At 44.0% G+C, this 24,093-nt stretch overlaps 1 protein-coding gene across 1 annotated transcript; it reads left to right on the top strand.

Moving 5' to 3' along the window:
- Positions 1–4,347: 4,347 nt before the first annotated feature.
- Positions 4,348–24,044, top strand: LOC134062051 (anoctamin-4-like). Its single transcript, XM_062517922.1, has 25 exons — positions 4,348–4,411; positions 5,921–6,060; positions 6,535–6,687; positions 7,469–7,569; positions 8,467–8,511; positions 9,153–9,281; positions 9,689–9,795; positions 9,957–10,012; positions 10,655–10,776; positions 11,259–11,393; positions 11,977–12,073; positions 12,261–12,321; positions 16,893–16,975; positions 17,200–17,340; positions 18,538–18,702; positions 18,851–18,887; positions 19,388–19,499; positions 20,056–20,113; positions 20,222–20,319; positions 21,289–21,431; positions 21,767–21,919; positions 22,134–22,281; positions 22,388–22,507; positions 22,682–22,787; positions 23,033–24,044. Exons 1-25 carry the CDS (start codon positions 4,348–4,350, stop codon positions 23,228–23,230), a joined length of 2,772 nt encoding a protein of 923 aa, XP_062373906.1. The 3' UTR covers positions 23,231–24,044.
- Positions 24,045–24,093: the final 49 nt, after the last annotated feature.

Here is a 24,093-nt window from a genome sequence, read left to right as displayed (position 1 = left end):
ACTGCCATCCCCCAGTGGTTATGCTATATCCACCCACACAGACTACATGTAGGAGGATGTACAGTTCAGCGCTGAGTGACTTTTACTCTCTCAGTTCACTGCTGTTGTTGAATATTGGTTTTCTAAGGCTTACAGTACAGACATTTCTGAATGAACTCTCCTAAACACAGGCATGTAGTGATTTTTATAATGGATCTGCATGGGAAGCGTATAGTGTATGTCGGTTCATTTTGTGTATAAAGGTATGTGCTTTTCGATGATCAAATCAGTTGGTTCTCCCTGTGTTTTGACATATAAGCCTAAACCTGTGTGGTTCTAGATGCAGCTGTGGTTGAGTTAATCAAGTTACTGGCACACATTTCTGCTTGTGTTGAACAAACACGGCAATTTGCTCCTCTTAGCACTCCGTAAGCAGCTACTTATGTGGCTCAGATGCATCTCCCAGGTCTCGTCAGGATTCATCTCAATCATACTGTGCGTCCACAGCAAAAAGGAGTTCTTGTGTTCTACCCACAGACTGAGACTCCCTCCCTATCCATCAAGTTTAATGTGATATAGAATCTCACACAGGAGCAATAAAAATCAATATATTCATCTTCTCAGAGTCCTGTGGAGAAGCTCGTAGTTACTGTAGATGGCGGTGTGCTTTGGCAAGTAATTGTAGCTTTTTAAAAGCAGCTGAAGGCAGTCTTTTAGTGGTTTGAGTTCCTCTGCTGCTTTTCTGTCCTCCGTGAGACGATGACAGCATGAGCCTGAGATGCATGGGAATTGCTTTTTAAAGCACCCTGATAGCAGCTCCCACTGCATTTCCTTTGCACAGTTTGTAACATTTCTGCATCTGTAAAAAAATATATATTTCAACTTGACAGGAAACTGTGTGAAATTCAAAGCAGTCCACCAAACAGCATGAGCCAGATGGTTTAACATAGATTTTTTTTTGTTTGTTTTGTTTAGCACCTTAGAATACAGTACAGGTGTATATTTATTTCTGAGTTTATTGGCATTCTTCCTGTGATGGAAGTCATATCCTTGTTTTGTTAGTGCCAAGCTATATCAGTGTGGTATAGAGGAACATCTTCAGGTTTAAACCTACCAGCTTATTAAGAAGCTATTTTATCAAGATCAAGACATCCCTAACGTTCATTGACTATTCCTTAATGACATTATTGACGGTCAATCAGAATGAAAACATGTTACTTCCTAATAACGCCTCAAAGGATGAAGACAGAACTCTGTGGTGACATTTCCACATAGCATAACCTCTGGTAGCTGCAAACAAACCCATATCCATATCCATAATCTCATACTGTACAGCACACAAGCTCAGTGGGAACCCTAACAGTGTCCACAGGTAGAGGTGTGTCGACAGAAGAGCCCGTGGCAGGAAGCCTGGAAGCGTCTCCTCTCGTCTCCCCAGGAGTGGGTGTCTGCCACCTCAGGCGTAGAGTGCTGAAGCGGCGTATCATGGGCTGTTTTCCTCCCTGTCACCTGTAATCAGAGCCCTTTTCACACAACCGCTTTAGATGAGTCAATAGCGGCCCCCGTGGCCTGTGCCACTCGCTAGCTCCCTCGAAAGCCCCGCGCGGTGATTATTCAGGACGAGCCGAAGGGAAATAGAAAAGAAGTGGGGAAGGGAATAGGGAGGGAGGGAGGGGGGGGGGCAAAACTGTATTAAAACCTGCCGGCGTTAAGGAAAACTGGCTATCAGTCTTGCGCCAGCCGACAGATCCCATTGTTGTTTTATTAGCGGCGGCACGGTGCAGCTCGGCAGGCCGGCGGTGGCGGAAGGGGCCATCAAGCGAGGAGTTATCCCTCCGGGACGAACGCATCGTTCAGCACAACAGAGTGCTGAGTCGCCTGTCCCGCTCATGACCTTCTTCGGTCGCCCCCGAGCGCCACAGATCACAGCCTCGCCGACCGGAGGGCCCTTCTGCCGGAGCAGGGCGCACGGATTCAGAGCAGAGACCCGCTGTCTGTCTGGGCACGTCTCGTCTCGTCTCGGCGAGATTTTCAAAAGGCTTCTGACCTTGTGCGGCCATTGGAACACAAAGGAACGTGTTCTCTTGTGTTTGGGTCGACCTGATGTCGGTAATAGCCCGATAATAACTGTCTCAGTTCACACTTTTATATTGCTGGGACTGAGGGACGATCATAAAGGCAACGCTGAGCTTGAGTGTGATTCATTCAGATGAGGCGGTGAAGTGAAGTCGGTGGCCAATCAATGGCTCCCCAAGTCAAGTAAATCAATCAGCCGGAGTGCTGAGTGGAGAACGGAGGCGTGCAAATCACCACGCTCCTTCCTGACCAGGTTTCCCCTCCTCAGCAGCTTTTCCAGGCTCTGGGATCGCTGACTGACCGCGATTGACCCCTTCTCTCCCCCCCCCCCACCTCTCTGCTGTTGGGGCAGCCGTGGTGTACTGGTTAGGGCTTCGGGCTTGTAACTGGAGGGTTGCCGGTTCGATCCCCGACCAGTACACCATGGCTGAAGTGCCCTTGAGCAAGGCACCTAACCCCTCACTGCTCCCTGCGCGCCGCTGGTTGGGCAGGCAGCTCACTGCTCTGGGTTAGTGTGTGATTCACCTCACTGTGTGTGTGCTGTGTGTGTTCACTAATTCGGTTAAATTGGGTTAAATGCAGAGAAACGAATTTCCCTCATCAAAAAGTATATGGGTATTTCCCAGATTAGGGGTCAAATTGGGTTGCTGAAATTTTGAAAATCACAATTCCAAATTTGACTAATTGGTATACATCAAATTAATGGTCCTTTAGTCAGGAGTGACGTTATGAGCTTGGTTGAGACCATACAATAAGGGAATTTATTATTTTTTGCCATTTTCCTAACTATGTCAAGTAAATGTGTCATTACCATCACATCATCAAAAAGATATAAAAAATGAAGCTTAAATGATAAATCAATGCTTTTAAAACATTTTCTGGTTTCTAATGAAATCTATTTCATCTTTAGCTCAATGGTATTGTTGTTTTTTACTTGCAAGATGAATTATAGTCATTTTAGTATCTACATTTCTGATTCATCAATCTACCCTAGTTTTGAATATAAGCTTATTTTAAGGAAATGCCATAAATCAAAACTTTTTTAATACAGTGATCATTTAGACTGTCAAACATTGTCAAAATATATAATTGTTGGATAGTTTTGTAATTTATACCTAATTTATTGGCAAAAATATGTATGTGATGGTGATGACACTGCAGCTCTGGTAATGACAGTTTGATGTGATAATGACAAATCACTGATAGTAAACTAATACAGTGATCATCTAGACTGTCCAACATTGTCAAAAATACATAATAGTTTGATATTTTTGTAATTTATACATCATTTATTGCCAAAAATATGTATTGTGATGGTAATGACACTGCAGTTCTGGTAATGACATTTTGTGGCGGTGATGACAAATCACTGATGGAAATGTGCTGGTAATGACTGTGCTGGTAATGACATTTTTGTCAAAAAACTAGCTTTCCAAAGCAAAGATGATGACTAAGCAAGTGTAGCTAGCTTTATATGTGTAATGTACAGAATTTAACTATTAAAGTGACAAAAAAGAATTAAAAAATTATTTAAAATACAGAAATACAACACGTATGGTAATGACGCATAATAAGTGTACATGCCCAACACGAAGAATAAAGAGTGGATTTAGTCACTTTTCTGGACATTAGGGCATCTGTCTTGCAGCTTGAAATCCATGTGCTCCACTGTGATATTATGTTACCATGGCTACCAAATACATTTTTGATGAAAAAACTGTAGGAAAGTGCCTCTATGTAGAGTGTGATGGTAATGACGGCAAAACCATGGGACAGGTATAAATAGAGCAAAATAGAGTATAAAATGCATATATATGCTTAATCTGTGGATGTAGTCTATTAGTTCAGGTAACATTTAATTCATATGCATACTTTTTTTAATTAATTTGTGATAAATAATGTTTGAGATATGACGTGACATCTAAAAACTCTAGTGTGGGACAACACCAAAACATAGTTTTTGTACCATAAAACATCAATAAAATGTGTTAAAATCATTAGTATGAGCAACCATAAAAAAAGTCTATGCTTGGTTTTGTTTATACTAATTAGTGGTGCTCAAATTTATTAGATTTAGTTTGTTTTTCATATAATTACACCCAGTGGACATAAATTGACCCGAATTCTGGGAAATGCCCATATATTCTATTCTATTCTATTCTATTGTTAACAGGTGTGAGTCCCTCTCTTCATGGAGCTGAGCCCCACTGGCACAGCCTCCGCAGCCGCAGCGTGTTGCGCCCTCTGGCCAGGCCCCAGCCCCAGAGCCCCTCCCTCGGGACGGCCGTAAGCATGGAAGAGTCCTCGTCCGGCCTGCCCGACTCCAGCAGCACCCTGGATGGGACTCCCCCACTCGGTGAGCTCTCCCGGCAGCTTGGATGCCACCTGCACCTCGCGTCTTATACCACAAAAGTCTTACACATTGATTTCTTGAATTTCCCCTTGGGGATCAATAAAGTATCTATCTATCTATCTATCTATCTATCTATCGATTTAGCTAAATTTCTTCACCTATGAGGTTAATACACGGGGGCAGTTAGTATGGTATTAATATGGTTTTGTTTCTTTTAACTTGCATAAAACACTGCCCTGCCCCTGCGACTTATACACATTACGGCTTATACATAGGACATTATTGTAGTGTCTAACCTCTTGTAGATGTCAGTGTTTGAGATTCTCAAAGTTGGAGAGCCCGTGTTATAGGTCATAGGTCACCCTGCTCATACGAAAAGAGCAGTTAAGTGTAGTTTTAACAAATGGAGAGAGTTTCGAGTCTAAACATGATCACAATCCAAACCTGTGATTGCAAACCGTTCCTCTCCTTTACATGTATGCCTAGTTTGAATATGTCTGTTCACCATGTTCATGTTCTGCTATGGTGATTGGGGCTCATGCACAAACAACTTAGCTTTATGAATATTCACGCTGTTTGAATCCCATTAACTCCTACTTCAGATCTGATAACAGTGTGACTCAGAGTGGCGCGGGCAGCACAATGAGTGTATACAGGCCTGCCTGTAAGATGTAAATGAGCTGATCTTTAAGTTACAAATAAACAAAGGGTAATCATCATGGATTGGAGCCTGCCTTTTTTGCAGTTTATTGAGGAGAGAAAATCTTGCCTTTTGGCATTTTTCTAACAGAAGGCTTTTTCCTAGCCAGCAGGGAGAATTAGCGCTCATGCTGTCTCTGTCTCCAGCAGAGGCCAGCGCCTCATTTGCATTCCACATACTGGGCGGACAAATATTTGCTCAGTAGAACTGAACGAATTAAATATGAATGGATAGAAACATACGATGAAGGGTGTAATTGCACGGCAAATGAAGCGCAGCAAAGTTTTTTTTTTTTTTTTGAGTTTTCAGATCGAAGAGTTTTTTTATACTCACAGACCACACTTGAATCTTTTGAAAATCGCATTGCTCTTAGCCAGAGGGGCGAAAATATGTGTTCTGCTTGTACATTCAGCCTAGCTCTCTTTAAGTTCGAGGTCAGATTTGAACACAGACAGTTGGTTGCTGTCAATTTTGAACTTACTGTAACAGTTTTTCAAATGAACTTTTTATAACAAACCCTTTGCTACCATTAAGGGTCCTTGAAGGGTGGAGCACTGCTTAAAAGTGCTTACCAGAAGGACTTGCAGATAAAAAAGAAGCAAGGACCCTCCCTAGGCCCATCACTCAAAACTAACCTTCAAGTGCACAAAAACACTATCTGCTTGCCAAATGGGTTTCAGGGTATCTTGCCAAAGGGCTGTTCAATGTAATACTCTGTATAGATTTTTTAAGGGTAATGTGAGCGAGTTGAAAGGACATTTCCCTGAAAGAGTAGGGTTTTCGATTACGGCTGTAATGTGATGTATCCGTAGTGGCGGTGAAGGATGCCAAGGCTCTCTTGGAGGAGAGCGATGGCTCCGGGGCCCCCCTCAAAGATGACGACTCCCTGCTCAACCCCGGAACCCACAGCAGCATCCTGGATGAGCCCAGCTCGCTGGACCTGGCCTCAGAGGTACGGTACACCACACCGGGCATCGGCCCCACGGCTAAGTGCGGTCTGCAGAACTGCACTCAAGCAGGAAGGGACCAACACTGACGTAGCAACGAAAGACCATGGAGCGTTAATGAAATTCAGAGATTACAGGAGATTTAACCTAATGTTAAGCTATAATGTGAGCAAGCAATGGCCAACAAGCTAACCACCTTTTGTCTGTATGTGGCGTAAATCATCTGTGGTCCATGTGTGATGGTTACTCAGGCAGCCCCTCTACCTTATAACCTTGGCGCTGGACGGTGTCAGTGGAAGACAAATGAGTATAGGCCATCATCTTAATTAAACTGGCCAAAGGGGCGAGCTCGTCCTCCTGATTGTGTTTATGAATCATTATCCATAATATCCATTATGTCTGTGGTCCAGACAGAAAGCAGAACTGTAATCTTTTGGTTTTCTTTTTGACTCCTGATCTCTGCTCTGTTCTGTGCGCAGGCAGGAAGGAGTAAGTCCAGTGGCCTGTGCTTCAGCGACGGCAAGTGCCGAATCGACTACGTGCTGGTGTACAAGAAGTCCAGTCTGCAGACGGAGAAGAGGGACGTGTTCGAGAGAAACATCCGCGCCGAGGGCCTACAGATGGAGAAGGAGGTGAGCGAGGACCCGCGCGTGTGTGTGTGTGTGTGTGTGTGTGTGTGTGTGTGTGTGTGTGTGTGTGCGTGTTTGTGCGTGTTTGTGCGTGTGTGTGTGTGTGTGTGTGTGTGTGTGTGTGTGTGTGTGTGTGTGTGTGTGTTTGTGTGTGTGTGCGGACTCACTCAAGCCTTTGAACGTCCCAAATGTGCTGATGGGCCATGTTCTTTTTTCATATATTTGGAAATGGCAGAGCGGGTGGAGGCGGAAATGGGGGAAAAAATGCTGAAAATGTGCATATGGCATTCTGTGACAGTCACCACATATAATCGGACTGTGCTGATTCAGAAATGCCAAGGTCACGATCAGATAGTGTTTAAAGGGACGGTGAGGTTTCTGTAGGCAAGGCAACAAAATGGCATCATATTCAGAGATATCTTTCCTGTGTATTGCCTCTTGACAATATTAAAGCTTTAACATACTTAGAAAATGTGCTATGCAGGGCTATCACTACATTACTGTCATTCATCAGAGCATATTTGAAGAGCTCTTTTCCAAAACATTTCCAAGCATTTTTCAGAAGTAATTTTCCAAGTAATATCAGTGGAACTGTAATTGGGTTATTGTTATTTGGTTTATCTGTACTCAATCAAAACAACACAAATGCACTTTTATTGATATTACCTGAAATACACAATTAAATAACATGACATATTAATGTTTTCAAAAAGTGGATTGATAGTGTTTTGGAAAATCGCTCTTCATCTCTATCCATTCCTAACTGCTCTTTCTCTCCCCACAGTCTTCCATCACCAACAGCGATGTGATCTTCGTCAAGCTGCACGCCCCGTGGGAAGTCCTGTGTCGCTATGCGGAGATCATGAACATCCGCATGCCCTTCAGGTAAAGTGCCTTTGGCCGTCACCTCCAGTGTCCTCGCGCGAGGCCGCGTGCCCCACACACTCAGGCACCGCGAGTTACCGCAGCAGCGCTGCTCCACTGCTACAGTGATCACGCCTCATCCGTCCAGTCGGAGAGCTTCTGTACATCTAGGGGCAGCTGTGGTGTACTGGTTAGGGCTTCGGGCTTGTGACCGGAGGGTCGCCGGTTCGATCCCCGACCAGTCCACCACGGCTGAAGTGCCCTTGAGCAAGGCACCTAACCCCTCACTGCTCCCCGAGCGCCGCTGGTTGGGCATGGCAGCTCACTGCTCTGGGTTAGTGTGTGATTCACCTCACTGTGTGTGTGCTGTGTTCACTAATTCGGTTAAATTGGGTTAAATGCAGAGAAACTAATTTCCCTCACGGGATCAATAAAGTATATATTCTATTCTATTCTATTCTTCTATTCATCTGTGTGTTGTGTGACCTCCTCCATCTTACTACTCCTCTATGGGTGCCTCTCAACATCCCTCCTCGGTCCTCCATGCTCGGTCCTCCAGGCCCGTTCCCACTGATCTATAATTAACACTGGATAGAGACTATCCCATTGTTGCCGCCCCATCATTCTTTATCTAGATCAGTGAGGACGAGGATCGAGGAAGGAAGGAAGGGAGGATCTATAAAAGACAAATGAGAGGCACCCATTGTCCTCCATCTTCTGTTGTTCTGCTCCATCCAGTTCACTCTTGACTGTATAAAACACCGGCTCATGCAGAGCTACATGGGCCTCCTTTTTCAGTTAGGTTCTGCTCCCTTATTTTCCATTTCTATGAGGGGTTTTTTGTGCCCTGTCATCGTAGCTTGTGGTTGTAGCGGTGAAAAGTCAACTGAACTGTCTTTGCTGTTCTGTTTACCACAGGAGGAAATTTTACTACTTGCATCGGCGCTACAGGTTCATGACCAGGTTAGTGTGAAATCAGCGCTAATTATGACTAATTACATGTTTCTGCACGTCTTTAGTTTCATCTCCCTTTCCTTCCACTTCAAACTCTGGGGTCAAGTTCATGTTGTTCAGTTGATTAGTTGATTAAACCGATCAGTGCTCACACACGTCAAGTTTCATTGTCAAGAAGTTATCATCCTGCCGTAAGCAATCAGGTGATTACTGAAGAGGACCCTTTACTGGTAATGATCAACTACTTCCAAAATGGAGTTGAAGGATCAAGGAGATCTTTACTGTACCGATTGGGGAAAATGGATTTGCTGCCAGGACTCCCATCCCAACAGGATATGCTCAAGGACAACATTGATTGCGCCATAGTTAGAGCTGGAGATGGAACAACACAGGTGCAGCAGACGTCTCATGAGAATTGGCACTGGAATAGAGACACAGGACATGTAGATAATGTACGTCTACAGTGCATGTGTGTTTTTAGCCAGGTTTGAGAAACATGTTGAGAAACAGGGGTTTTGAGCTGGGATGTGTGTTACATGGGTTATGTGCAGGGTTGTGTGATACAGTACAGGGGTTATGTGCAGGGTTGTGTGTTATATGGGTTATGACCCGTAATATGTGCTGGGTTGTGTGTTACACGTATCACACAGGCTGGAGAAGAAGATGAGCAAGTTCCGTGGATGGCTACCTCGCAAGCCCATGAAGTTTGACGAGTCCCTCCCTGACCTGGAGGAGAACGAGAGCTTCACTGCCCCCTTCAGCCGTCAGCGGATACACCAGTGAGTGTGCGCACTGCGCGGCACTGCGCGGCACGGCACGTCTGCTCCAATATTCCTAATGGCCTTTGATCGATTGCCACAAGAGTACACCAGCAAGCCATTATGCTAGTGGATGAGCTGTTGATTACAGGGGTAGATTAAGGACTAGGTCTGTAAATGGGAAATGCAGTAGTCTATATACAGTATATTGCATACAGGGGATTTTGTGGTCAAGCAATGATTCTTTTATGGGTGAACCACGAGAGACATGGAGAAAAGAGACTAACACTAAATCCATTATTGTCACTTTTGCTTTTTATTCTGTTAAGGACAAAGATTTATTACGATGTATTAATGGCTATTTTCACACAGGCCTGCTTGGAGTTTGTTTGGTAGCTTCTCTCTTGTCTTCTCGCTGTCCTCTTTAGTTTCATCATCCACAACAAAGACACATTTTTCAGCAACGCCACAAGGACACGAATCGTCCACCACATCCTCCAAAGAGTCAAATACGAAGAGGGCAAAAATAAAATAGGTAGGTATGAACACTCATCAAAATGACAACGACAAAAAGCCGTCTTAAGTAGGTCGGAGTTGTTCACTTTAATCAAAGTTATTTTTGGGCCTGGTGTACGTCCATGTGAGTGTGACGATGTTAAATGAAATGGTTTTACTTCACTGGTGTTTTTTCCACAGGCTTAAACCGGCTTCTGAGCAATAATTCCTATGAGGCTGCTTTTCCCCTGCATGAGGTACTGTACTTTACAGTAACCCAATACACTAGTGTTAAAAGCGGGAGATGTTTTAATTATCATAGTATTCCTTTGAGCGGTGCAAGTAGAAATGTTTCCCTAACTGTATTTAAGAGTTATTTTGAGTACCTGCACTTAATGTGATTAGATGATGACCTACTTTTTTAGATTTGCATTGATGAAGTGAGAGAAAAGCAATGATTAGAGGGATTAGTTTTGCCTCGTTATCCTCCTGTATGTGTCCCTTTCTGCCCACCGTCTGCATTTACATGAACACACTGAATAGGACAGATTCAGCTGCTCCTAAATAACTCGCTCTTTATTGCACAATGTTGTGTTGAAGCTGTAGCAGTGAATGGGTGCTATTCCCACGGCCCACTCTACTGAAAAAGCTTCATAGAATGTCATAGTTTAGATGTTATGAAAAGGCATACGACATCTACTGTCTCATACTGTCATACTGTGTGAATTCTTGCCTTAAATGTCAAGTCTTCACATGCATAAATTCAATTATGGCACATAAGTAGATTTGATTTTAATAATATGTTTGGAAATACTCAGGTTCAAGGTCCTTAACTTATACTCTGTGTGCTGTGTGTCTGAGAATGTGCAGTAACGGGCAAGTGCCTCTGTGTTGACCAGGGGAGCTACAGAAGCAAGAACTCGATCCGGACTCACGGAGCGGACAACCAGCGCCACCTGCTGTACGAATGCTGGGCCTGGTGGGGCGTCTGGTACAAGTACCAACCGCTCGACCTCGTCAGGTACACCACAGGACTAGCACACACGCGCACACACACACACACACACACACGCACACACACACACACACACACGCGCGCGCACACGCGCACACACACACACACACCTCGTTCAGACATACACGAGCAATTCACAAAGAACGTTCTCCACTGAAAATGGCAAAAGTGAATGAACTTAACAGTACAGTAACTGAGTGATCATTTAAAAAAAAAAATACAGTGTTTTAATGTGAACAAGCATAATACAATAACAGGTCTGGCCGAACTGCTGTGAAGTAGGCACATTTGAAACAGATGCATTATCAAAACTGCATTACTGCAGACTGGATTACCTAATACTGATTGCTCTTATCAATACCATACCAATACTTTTAACATCAGAAACAGAGACATCATTATAATACTACATGAGGCACTTGATTAACTGATTAACTTTGGGTAGAGAGAGCAGCATCTGTCTCACATCATCATGTTGTGAACCTCAGACGATACTTCGGGGAGAAGATCGGCCTCTACTTCGCCTGGCTGGGCTGGTACACAGGGATGCTGTTCCCAGCTGCTGTCGTAGGGCTCGGGGTCTTCCTCTACGGGGTGTTCACCCTGGAGCACTGCCAGGTTAGGTAATGTAACCGTCAACTCAGTTCTTTCAAATGATCACAGTCATGCAAGGAAAACCTAGAATTATTTTTTGCTTAGTTATTACTTAAAGATACTTTAACTAAGATATGTAATGTTAGATCAGGATTTACGGAGAACATCTTTTCTGATTTGCAATCAGGATGTTAATCTACAGTAGCTAGCATACAATACACAGTATCATGTATATTCCAGTTAAGTTTATGAAGCGATATAAATGTCCTCATGACTTCTGACGATTCTAACCTTAACGCAATCATTCAGTGAGATCACACAGTAGCACGTGTGCACACTCAGAGGCCCATGCAGGGACACCAGAGAGCTGTTACTGCTATTACTGCTGCTGCCTCTAAGATGGCCTTTGCTGCTCTGCTGCTGCCTCTAAGATGGCCTTTGCTGCTCTGCTGCTGCCTCTAAGATGGCCTTTGCTGCTCTGCTGCTGCCTCTAAGATGGCCTTTGCTGTTACTGTTGCTGCCTCTAAGATGGCCTTTGCTGCTGTGGTGCTGCCTCTAAGATGGCCTTTGCTGCTGTGGTGCTGCCTCTAAGATGGCCTTTTCTTCTTTCAGTAAAGAGGTCTGCCAGGCCACTGACATCATCATGTGTCCCCTCTGTGACCACTACTGCCCGTACATGAGACTCTCAGACAGCTGTATATATGCCAAGGTGAGCCTAACCTACTTGGGTTGCTTGGTTTGCCTTTTTCTTCAGAAAATGTACGCAAATGCTGTTACCTGCTATTAATATCTCTTCATGAAGTGTACCTCAATTAATACAGTTTTGGGATTGTGTGTGTGTGTGTGTGTGTGTGTGTGTCTGTGTGTGTGTGTGTGCGTGCGTGTTGGCATCGTAGGTCACCCATCTTTTCGATAATGGAGCGACTGTTTTCTTCGCTGTATTCATGGCAGTGTGGGGTAAGTGTTTCATAAAAACATTCACACTCAAATAAGCATTGCAATAAGTGTCCTTGCCCCTAACACAGAGTGAGCTTTAACCTGATACAAACGGCAGCGTGCGAGTGTGTGTGTGACTGTATGTGTGTGTGACTGTGTATGTGTGTATGTGTGTGAGTGTGTGTGTGATTTGAGCATTTCCGAAGTGTCCAGTGCGGGGCCGCTCCTTGCAGCGAGAGCCGCGTGTGTGGAGAGCGGAGGGAGGGAGAGAGGGAGGGAGGGAGGGAGGGAGGGAGGGAGTGCTGCAGTCTCTCTCTCTCCTGCTCCTCGTGCCCTTCAGCGCTGCACCAAATCCCAGGCAGCGCAGGGCAGGAACGGCGTCGCTGGGGAGAGCCCTCGGTCCAGCTCCTCGTAATAGCAGGACGCGTGCGCCAGATGCGTGGAGTACAAACCGGCCGCCGCCAACGCCACTCCGCTGTGGAAGCCGCCGTCGTGCCGAGGCGTCATCAGAAGGCTGACGCTGTCTGGGAATCCGAAACACACAAGACACGGGGCAGTCAGGTGTACAGTATAGCACTGCAGAGACGGGATGCATTATTTATGTCGCGAGTTGGTTCAGTGTTCAGTGCGATTTCGTTGAGTTGCATCAGAGGCGTTGGAGGATTACTGTACCTTTGGCCGTGGGTTTGCCCGGTTGCTTCGTGTCTTTGTGTCTTTGGCGGATCTGCGCGTCGTAGTTCCAGCACTTGTAGAAAAAGAGCGCCACCAGGGCCAGCTGAAGAGCAAAGGTCAACACGCCTAGCAGGACCACCACAGTGCCCACTGCTGGACACCAAGACAGCGGGCGCGCTTGTTAAGACAGGTGCACACACACTGCAGTTCATCACCCCGCCCCTCCACTGCTTACACTCACTAGCCCCCGGAGTTTAGATGACAATCCTAGTGTGTTTTTCGGGACTGCTTCTGAGAGGTGCCCTGCGGCTCTCCTCAGCGTGGCAAATATAAACATGGACGCAGTCTGTTTGCGTTGGGACTCTGATCCTCTCTCCAGCTGAGCACAGATGCAGATCAAAGCTATGGAAGTTTGCTCTGTTTTTTTTGTGTGAAAATCGACTACCAAGCTGTTTGAGAAAGTTACTTTTCTGTCACATGAATGAGCATCAACTGTCAATGGCACTTTCAGGACTCGTACGACCAGATGGACATGCACATTTTGGTAAATTCACAATCAGTACAGGTCCTCTTCTCTCACATCACCTCGCTTCATCCCTAGTGCACTCTGATTGCCCTCCTGCTCACCTCTCCAACAAGGAATTAATTATCACCGCACATCTGTATAGTTTTTGGCTGATCCAGTGCTCACTGGCAAACCTTTGGGCCATAGACCAGCATGTGTCAGTTGACGAGCCATTAAGAAGACTAGTGGCATGAAGTTGTTCACTTGATGTGTTTTCTATCTGTGAAGTTGCATGTGTCTGTTGACACTGTTTGTTGACACAAGGGATACTTCTACCTTGCATTCCTCGGCCCTCTCATTCTCCCTCCCAGTTCCATAGTGACAAAAGGACAGTGAGAATCAATGTAGGCAAACAGCGTTTCACAAACACATTGGTGGCAAACATCACAGTGACAATCATGAGTGAAGGTGTGCGTTTGTGTGTGTGAGGCCTTCAGTGATCTATCAATAAGAACAGTGGCTTTTCCAACCCATTGCCCAATACCTCACTTACAAGTCCTTCCTTGCGTCCAGGGACGACAAAGAAGACCTTTTAGATGTTAGCTAGTGGTGAATAGTTGGCTGGTGATAGATGGACAGACCAGTAGATGATGGCTGAACGGATCGATGGAAGGAGATGGGTCAGAAAGATGGCCCACCAGGGGCTTGTAGCTGTGGCTCACCTGTACTGTCGATGAAGTGCTCTTCCCTGATGGAGGGCTGCAGAGCTTCAGAGAGGCTGCTGTTCAGTGGGAGCCCCATTTGAGAGGATGTCAGTCACTCTAGACAGTAAACAAGAGACATATCATTAGAATCTGTGCTATTATCTGGGTATTTTACAGTTATCTGGAGTATTTTACAGTTGTACTGTACATTTTATGAAGATATAATTTACTGCACTGTGTTTTTAAACAAGTGCAATAAGGAGCAGAACTGCTGTATCCTCTATGGTTTACAAGAGAGAGGTGGACAGAAGAATATGAATCATGAAACATCTCTCCTCCCCCACCTACCCCCCACAATACCCCTTCACCATAACACACAAATACCCCTTCTCCACAGTACACAAATACCCCTTCACCATAACACACAAATACCCCTTCTCCACAGTACACAAATACTCCTTCTCCACTGTACACAAATACCCCTTCTCCATAGGTACACAAATACTCCTTCTCCACTGTACACAAATACCCCTTCTCCATAGTACACAAATACCCCTTCACCATAACACACAAATACCCCTTCACCTTCACCATAACACACAAATACCCCTTCACCTTCACCATAACACACAAATACCCCTTCACCATAGTACACAAATACCCCTTCACATAACACACAAATACCCCTTCACCATAACACACAAATACCCCTTCACTATAGTACACACATACCCCTTCACCATAGTACACAAATACCCCTTCACAATAACACAGAAATACCCCTTCACAATAACACACACATACCCCTTCACCATAGTACACAAATACCCCTTCACTATAGTTCCATCAATACCCCTTCGCCTTTACCATAGTACACACATAACCCATCACCATAGTACACAAATATCACACACACCAAAGATATTACAAACACCTCTCAACCAGAGCATAACACAACTTACTCAAAGTGTGGTTAATAGACGTGTCTCTCAGAAGTGATTACAGAATTGGATAAACAGATCCCAGTCTCAGCAACCTCCTCAAAACCCCTAGGTTGAGTCTGGTTAGGTCTATCAGTGTGCAGATGGTCTGAACACTGGTGTGTGTGTGTGTGTGTGTGTGTGTGCTAAGGCTGGGCCAACAGTCACTGCTGTCAAGTCATCACATGATGGTTTGAAGATAACGCCATGATGACAAAATGTTGTATGATCTGTTGTTGAATGACACAATTCCAAAGACTGTGTGTAATTTACCAGAGTTGTTTAATCAGTCCGTTCAGTTAGCTGACAGATGCTTATCAGTCATAGCCACCTTCAGAATCACTTCATCAGTCAGTCTGAATACAGACTTTAATCTGTCATTAGTCACATACTGTATATGCAGATCATTTCTAAACTAAAAAGGGATATTTTCTAACTGCACTACTTCTTCTGTTTGGGAAATTCCATATTTCATGCCATTAAGGAATTGGTCAAAAGTGGATGTGGATGTTAAAAGCGTATGCGCCTAATAGTTCCAAACTATTGAAACCTTATGAGGAGAATGGACAAAGCTAGTTGGTCAGTTAAAAGATGCCTAATGGATGCTTAAGTGCAGCATAAAGCATGCAGTACACAGTGACATAAGAGGGGAAAATTGCTGCTCAATCAGCCATGGGGAAATCACTCAAATAGCCTGTGACACGGCGAAGAATTTCTAGACCCCTTGGATGCCCCTTCACGCAGCACTACGCCACTGGCACACACTTAACACGAAAATACTTCTCTTCAACCATGTTTAAACATACCTGTGTTTTGGATGTCCTCTCCCAGTAGAAAGCAAAGGTCACACAATCTGAACAAGAGCCGTGAAGCAGAGACAGAGTGTGCAAGAACGCCACTCTGTTGGACAAGGCTTAAATTGTCCAATCTTTTTGAAACAGTCCCATTGTCTAATGTGTCATATCCAATTGAAAGCACAGAAGCCGGTAATAGAATTAGAATACTGGAAGAGCAGCGCTGGTGCACCCTGGAGAGAAACTATGCACAACAACAGCCTTAACGAGAGCTCGGGTCAGCCTGCAGTCGCTTGATAAGTGCATTAATCAGCCCAATACACGCATGACCCGCAAATGGACCCGTGTTCGTATGCGTGCCTCTCTAAAAAGAAGTTGCACTCGCACAATTCATTTGGGCTCTGACAACATTCAACATACCTGGAAGTCTGGGAGTCGTGAAGCCTTCCAAATGAGCGCTTTGCCCCCTCCGGGAATCCCACAATCAGCTGTCCTCCAGAATAAAGTGCTTGGCTTGTAACAGCGAGGCTCTGTTCACTGGGCTTTGTTTGTAATTCTATGCAGTATTCTTTTTGGCCGCGGCTGTAAACAGCATGGTCCTCCACTGGACACATGGAAAGGAGCTAATCGCCGGGCGCCCTGAGCAGAGAGAGACAGAGAGAGAGAGAAAGGAAGAGAGAGAAAGGGACTCTTAGCTTTCAACTCTCATCATGTCAGAAGTTAGCAAATAAGTTGCCAATAGGTAACCTCTCCCCGAGGACTTTGTCCACAACAGCTCAGAGTTGCCCTCCTTTCAGCTTCTCTCTCTTCTCTCTCTCTCTCTCTCTCCCTCCCTCCCTCTCTCTCTTTATGTCTGTGTGTGTGTGTGTTTGTGTGTGTGTGTGTGTGTGTGTGTGTGCGTGTGTGTGCGTGTGTATCTGGGTGGGTGTGCATACAGCAACAGTGTTTCTAGAGTTCTGGAAGAGGAGACGTGCAGTTCTGGCCTATGATTGGGACCTCATAGACTGGGAGGAGGAAGAGGTAGAGCTTTCCCTCCTCTTCACCATTCATAAAACACACTCCAGACACAGGGAGCAATGAACGCTGTAGTGTTATGCAATAAAAACATGTCTTTATCAACATATTTATAGAAAGCCCTCCCCCACACACACACTCACCCACACCGTAGCACATGACTACTTGTTGCAGAGACACAGCACAATACAATTTGACTGTGTTTACAGTTGGCTTTTTGTCTCTTACAGGAAGACGTCCGGCCTCAGTTTGAGGCCAAGTACTCCAAGAAGGAGCGGATGAACCCGATATCAGGGAAGCCGGAGCCGTACCAGGCATTCACAGACAAGTACAGCAGACTCATAGTGTCAGCATCAGGGATCTTTTTCATGGTCAGTCCCCCTCCACCTCCAAATGATGGGTGGAGATTGATAAATATGGTACTATTGATCCTAAGCGTTACGGCAATCTAAAGCATGTTGTTTAATTACACAATGCTATAGTCCCTGTTAAATACACACACACACACACACACACACACACACACACACACACACACACACACACACACACACACACATACACACACACACACAAACACAGGAACACACACACACACACACACCTGAACAAAATACATCTACAAAAGCACTCAGAGAGCGCAGACCTCCGCCTGTATTGTTATTCCTAGGTTGTCATACATTTTAACCAAAACTGTTCAGATCGCCACTATGTGGCCATTCCATGCCATTACATCACTAAGCGAAAAACAAACGCCTCCGGAATCCCGACGTTGATACGGATCACTACCAAAATTGAATCTTCCTTTGGTAATTTCTGACCTTCCCTGAAAATTTCATCGAAATCCATCCATCACTTTTTGAGTTACTGTATCTTGCTAACAAACAGACAGACAAACAAACAAACCCCGTTGAAAACATAACCTCCTTGGCGGAGGTGAAAACATAACCTCCTTGGCGGAGGTAACAACTGATGCAGAGTTCAACTGAAAGAACATTCAGGCAAAGATTGTTTAGTTACTGCCTCTGATTCAGGTTTATATTTACTATTTTTTAACTTGATCAAAGATACACTCACAAAACATCAAGAATCACAATATCAATAACAGCACTGGATCTTTGATACTCTCTCACTATATCTGTTATTGATTGGCCTCCCTGGATTATTCCTGTTTTTTTTTTAAGATAACTTTTTATCTTTTTTTTAGATAAATTTAGAACCCCTCAGCCATTGCGTTCCCCCAAGGAATGTTGTCTGGTACTGCCACTCGTAATCACTGCGTCAATATACAGATAGTTACCTAATCTGTACCATCATCCCCAGAGGATTTTCTATTTGTAAGTTGCTTTGAATAAAGGCGTCAGCTAAATGTAAATGCGAATTAGAAAATTCTTGTAAAGTAGAGTATTAGTAGCTCAGTTCACTAGGCTTCATTCTGCCAGTTCCCTCGCTGTCAGTGATATACAGTAACTTCATGATAAACGTAGCCTATAGGTCTCAAGTCTCGGCCTTCTTTTATTTGGCGAATGTTGATTCCTGATGTTGCACTCTTCCCTCTCCTCCCCCAGATCCTGGTGGTGATCGCTGCTGTCTTTGGTATTGTGATTTACCGCGTGGTGACGGTCAGCACGTTTGCTGCCTTTGACTGGGCCCTCATCAGGAACAACTCTCAGGTGGCCACCACCGGAACTGCAGTCTTCATCAACTTCTGTATCATCATGCTACTGAACGTGGTGGGTACTGCAAGTGCTCTCTCACACGCTCATGGCCACAGTTACAGTTAATATGAAATTACCATCCAGACAAATCACCTCACTAAATTATTGCGCTCTGTCTACTTTTAATTATTTGCCCTTTTTTTTTGTGTGTGTGTTTTTCCAGTTGTATGAAAAAGTTGCACTTCTGCTTACAAACTTAGGTAAGATTATTATTAAGAGGAAGACATAGACCTCTGATTGCTGATTTATACAAAACTGGCTTATTTTCACGATGTTGACATGGGATCTGATGCCTTGAGGTGAGAGGCTTGTGATGTATTTGCATGTTAAATGAAAGTCAAATGGATTCAAAAAGAATGTAAATCCAGTAAAATAATGACTTGATGATGACTTCTCTTCCCTCTTGAGTTGCTCAGTTGGTCCCCATGCTGATGTTGCCAAAGAACAAAATGTCAGAGTTTAATAACTAAGCTAGGGTCTGATAATTGCATCAATTATTTATTTTGATGGACAAAAGTGTCTGCCAAATCCCATAACCATAACCAGAAACATAATATGGAGAGGAAGAGGCATGAAAGCTTAGTTATTTAATCTTAACTAAAACCTCATTTGACTCGGATGTATCAATGATATAGGTATTAGTAAAGACATGCATTTAGATAAGTGAGTTGACACTCTGAAATTCTTTCTGAACACACAGAGCAGCCGAGAACAGAATCGGAATGGGAGAACAGTTTCACCTTAAAGATGTTCCTTTTCCAGTTTGTCAATCTGAACAGCTCTACCTTTTACATAGCATTCTTTCTTGGAAGGTAAGAAGTTACTGTCAAGTTGTACAGCTCCTCAAAAAAACTCAAAGGAATGGTTTAGTGTGTCCATGAGTGCCTCTCAACATCTCTCCTCGATCCTCGGTCCTCCAGGCTCATTCCCACTGATCTATAACTAACACTGGATAGACTATCCCATTGTTACCACCTCAAAATTATTTTTGTAGATCAGTGAGGACGAGGACCGAGGAAGGAAGGGAGGACGTTTAAAAGACGAATAAGAGGCACCCTATGTGTGACTAGTCAACCAGATGTTGATGTGGCAGCAGAGTATCAATGATCTAAGACATGAAACACAGACACACACAGACCAGCTTGCCTACAGCTACTGTATACCACATCAGTGCTTATTGTTTCATTCTCTTCCAGTGCCATCTTGGTCCATTCCCATTATGCCAACTAATGCACCGAAAGTAATCCACATGTCCATAATGAATGCAGTGCAAATGACTACACCTGCCATGTAGTAAGCGTCATGTGGCGTGTTCACTTTGTGAAGTTCGCTGAGTTTCCTCACAGTTTTTGTTGTTTTGATGGCTAGGTTCACCGGTCGCCCGGGTGCCTACATTCGCCTGATCAACCGCTGGAAGCTGGAGGAGGTAGGAGGCATTTCACTGTGGCACTCCATATTGATATAAATGTTGGTCTTTAGACGTGCTGACAGGGTAACATGAGAAATCTGCCCCCCCTCCCCTCCCCCCTTTTAGTGCCATCCAAGTGGCTGTCTTATAGACCTGTTCATGCAGATGGGAATCATTATGGTGCTCAAGCAAACTTGGAACAACTTCATGGAGCTGGGATATCCGTGAGTAGGGTTGGCACGATAATCGATAGCATGCATAAGGAAAAAAAACTACAGCAAACCACCTTAAAAGCTTTTAACCATAAGCATTCTTTCACTATGCCCAACTCCATGACTGTTTACAATTAGTCAAACAGTTCTCGCAGTAACGACAGACTACACTTATACTGTATGTCCATTAACGACTCAGATGCGTTCATTACACATCTAAAGCCTTATCACTTGTTATGGTAGAAATCGTTTTGTCAGTAATGTCATCGTGATGATACATTGTTATGTATCATTTGTACAGTTGTTTCTTTCACTGACAAGTCTGGAAAATTCCATTGTCGTCCCAACCCTATCCATATGGTTTCTTCAATTGTCCTTTGTTATGAATTATATGCTTTGGTCTCAATTATATGCTAACTTCCCAGACCTTTTTGGGAGAGCTGCACTAATTTGATTGTTTTATGTGTTTGTTTGTATTTTCTATGTTGTGTATCCACTCTTCCACAAACACACACACAGACATACATTCACCTAGGAAGGTTTAGGAAGGCAGGATTGTTCAGGGTGACCCATTATCTGATGCAAGACTGTTATCTTACTAGACCTGCACCATGTTAGTTTTTCTCGCCAGTCTTATGTTAAAAGACATGCATATTTTGATAGTTTACTACTAATTTATTATCGCCTTCATCATGAGATTCTTTCTGATTATTTGACTGAGCATAATTGTATTTGCAGCAATGAGAGAAAAATAATGTAAAAGGAAACTATTCAGTTATTATCGGTTTTCATTGTGCGATCAGAATGAGCTGATTCAATGGAAATCAACAGATTTCCAACTCAGTTTCTCCTTGAGGAAGATCACAAAGACATGATACACGTCTAAAATAGTCATGGTTGTTCATTATGTAACACTGCCTCCTCCCTTGACCAAGCAGCGATTCTTTATTGTAAACTCATGGGGGTTGCCTCTGCCTTTAGACTGATCCAGAACTGGTGGACGCAGCGACGCCTTAGAAAAGAGTTTGGCCAGAAGACTATGGACGCCTTTCCCCAGTGGGAGAAGGACTACAACCTCCAGCCTATGAACACCTATGGCCTGTTTGATGAATACCTGGAGATGAGTATGTGATGTCTTGAATAAACTGCAGATTTCACGAATGCTATGATGTGTTGTTTTGACAAAAACACTTTGTCTGTCTTGTTTATCAGCGTTTATACTCTATACAGCAACACTTCCCGGAGAGCCAGATCCAAGGCAGACAGACAGATCAACAGTTACATTTGCTTGTGCCAAAACAATCTACTGAAACTACATTACCCAATCTACTGAAACTACACTACCCAATCTACTGAAACTACACTACCCAATCTACCGAAACTACACTACCCAATCTACTGAAACTACACTACCCAAAGTGTGTCGCTGCACTCACATGTCCAGTACTGTTTTCCTCAGTCTTGCAGTTTGGCTTCACCACCATCTTTGTGGCTGCCTTCCCCTTGGCCCCTCTCCTGGCCCTCCTCAACAACATCATCGAGATCCGCCTGGACGCGTTCAAGTTCGTCACGCAGTGGCGCCGACCGTTGCCCTCCCAAGCCAAAGACATCGGTGAGAAGAGCCAACGTCATGTTGCTCAACCTTGTGGAGGAACTTTTTAAAATGGCAGCTCCTGAGCTATTTGACAGTTTGATCAGACTGTGACATAACCCTAAGAGGATTTATATCCTGATGTTCTACCCCTCCACATTTTTGTGTTTCAACTCCACTTTAACATGACTCGAACTGTTCTGGTTGTTATATTATTTTTATTTCTTATTTTTAGGAATCTGGTACGGCATTTTGGAGGGTATCGGCATTCTCTCTGTCATCAGCAATGCTTTTGTCATTGCGATTACCTCAGACTTCATCCCCCGGCTGGTTTATGCCTACAAATATGGCCCTTGTGCTGGGCAGGGCCGCGCCGGGGAGAGGTGAGGGATCAGTGGAGCACAACTCTCAGGATACATCTGTTACTATATATATTGAGTCCCTGCCCTTCACTGCCCTTCACTGCTCTTCTCTTGGCCTGTTTTGTAGGTGTATGATGGGCTACGTTAATGCCAGTCTCTCAATATTCCGGGTATCCGATTTTGAGAGCAAGTCCCAACCACGAACAAATGGATCAGAACTGTTCGGGGACCCTGTGCGGTATTGCAGGTGTGTCATCCGTCCTCCATTTTATAACCTTATAGACTTATTGCAGTTACTGACCATAAAGATGTTTAGTGTGACAGCATACAGTATGAATGAAACATTCAGCTTTAAATGTCATTTGGGATTGATAGAGATAATATGGTGGATCAAAGGAGATTGTTATTTGTTTGCCCTTAGGTACCGTGACTACAGAGAAGATCCCAACTCTGAAGAGCCATATTCTTACACACTGCAGTTCTGGCATGTCTTGGCTGCCCGCCTGGCTTTCATCATTGTATTTGAGGTGAGGTTCTGTCTATCTATCAGTAAGCAGGAACCTAGTCTATGACAGTGTGTGTGATTTTAAAGTTTTTAAAGTATTTTTCTTAACTGATATCCCTGTATGCATGCATGAACAGAGTCGTATCAATATGAATAGTAATGTAGTAGGTCTTCAATAGTCAAATGTGCAGGTAAATCAGAACATACTGTGAGCAGCATTCAATCATAGCACTAATCGCTATCCTCTGATCTCCTCTGTTGACACAGCACATGGTTTTCACCATCAAGAACCTCATTGCTTACCTGATCCCAGACCTGCCAAAAGACTTGCGTGACCGCATGCGCAGGGAAAAGTATCTAATCCAGGAGATCATGTACGAGGCCGAGCTGGAGAGACTACAAAAGGAGAAAAATGAGAAGAAGAAGAAGAAGAACGATAGAGTTCACCACAATGAATGGCCATGAGTACGTGCAAAACAGCCTAGGTATGAGCCATCCGGTTATGACTGACAGGTAAAAGTGGATCAGGAATCTTTGTGTGAGGACTGATCCAGTAAAGCATTGGCACAACAGGGGAACTCCCTCTCCCGTATATTTTAATGCTAAAATACTCCACTGGTTTCGGGACAGTATGGATGACGGTGACATTTGCTTGGTTTTCATAACTCAAATCTTAAGAGGTTCATGTCTAACTGTACTTTTCATTTGATTGTCTGTTTTGTAATACATGGCCTTGTTGCCATCTTATTGCATGTGGTCACATGAGGGAAGAACAAGGACATGAACTGAACTCAACCGCAAGGGCCAGGAGCATCAGGAAGTGGATTTCGTAATGACTCAAAAGGTGTCATTTTCCTCTGGTGCGTTACTGAAATGGTTGATGGTGGAACAGCTTCCTCAAATGTATACCTGCTTCCCCATGACGTCGCACAGTCTTTCCTATTTTGGGACATGCCAGTATTTTTTTTCAGACAATGAATGTAAATATATGATGAAGAATTACTCTTGTTACAAAAGAAAATGTTCTCTCTTCCATTGTGAGTTGAGTAACAGATTGTTTACAATTCCTCTTGTATCTATTCCTCAAGAATTTAGGACAAAATGCTTTCAAATGGAGAACCACTTAGGTGAATGTATATAGTAGAAAGAAAAATTCACTAGAAACAATATCTACAGTGCTTTGCTGATTTAGTTTAAGAAAAGCTCTTATAACTAGTTTCCATAGCAAGTTCAGACAAACTGTTGATAGGAGATAAGCAGTAGCCTACAATAAAGCTTTATTGCAAACATTTTGTCAGTCTCTTTTGTGTCATTCATTGATGCAAATT

This window comes from Sardina pilchardus, chromosome 17 (assembly GCF_963854185.1).
Source record: "Sardina pilchardus chromosome 17, fSarPil1.1, whole genome shotgun sequence".
Taxonomy (NCBI): Eukaryota; Metazoa; Chordata; class Actinopteri; order Clupeiformes; family Clupeidae; genus Sardina; species Sardina pilchardus.
Note: the sequence above shows the minus strand (reverse complement) of the source record. Positions and strands in the feature narration are given on the sequence as shown.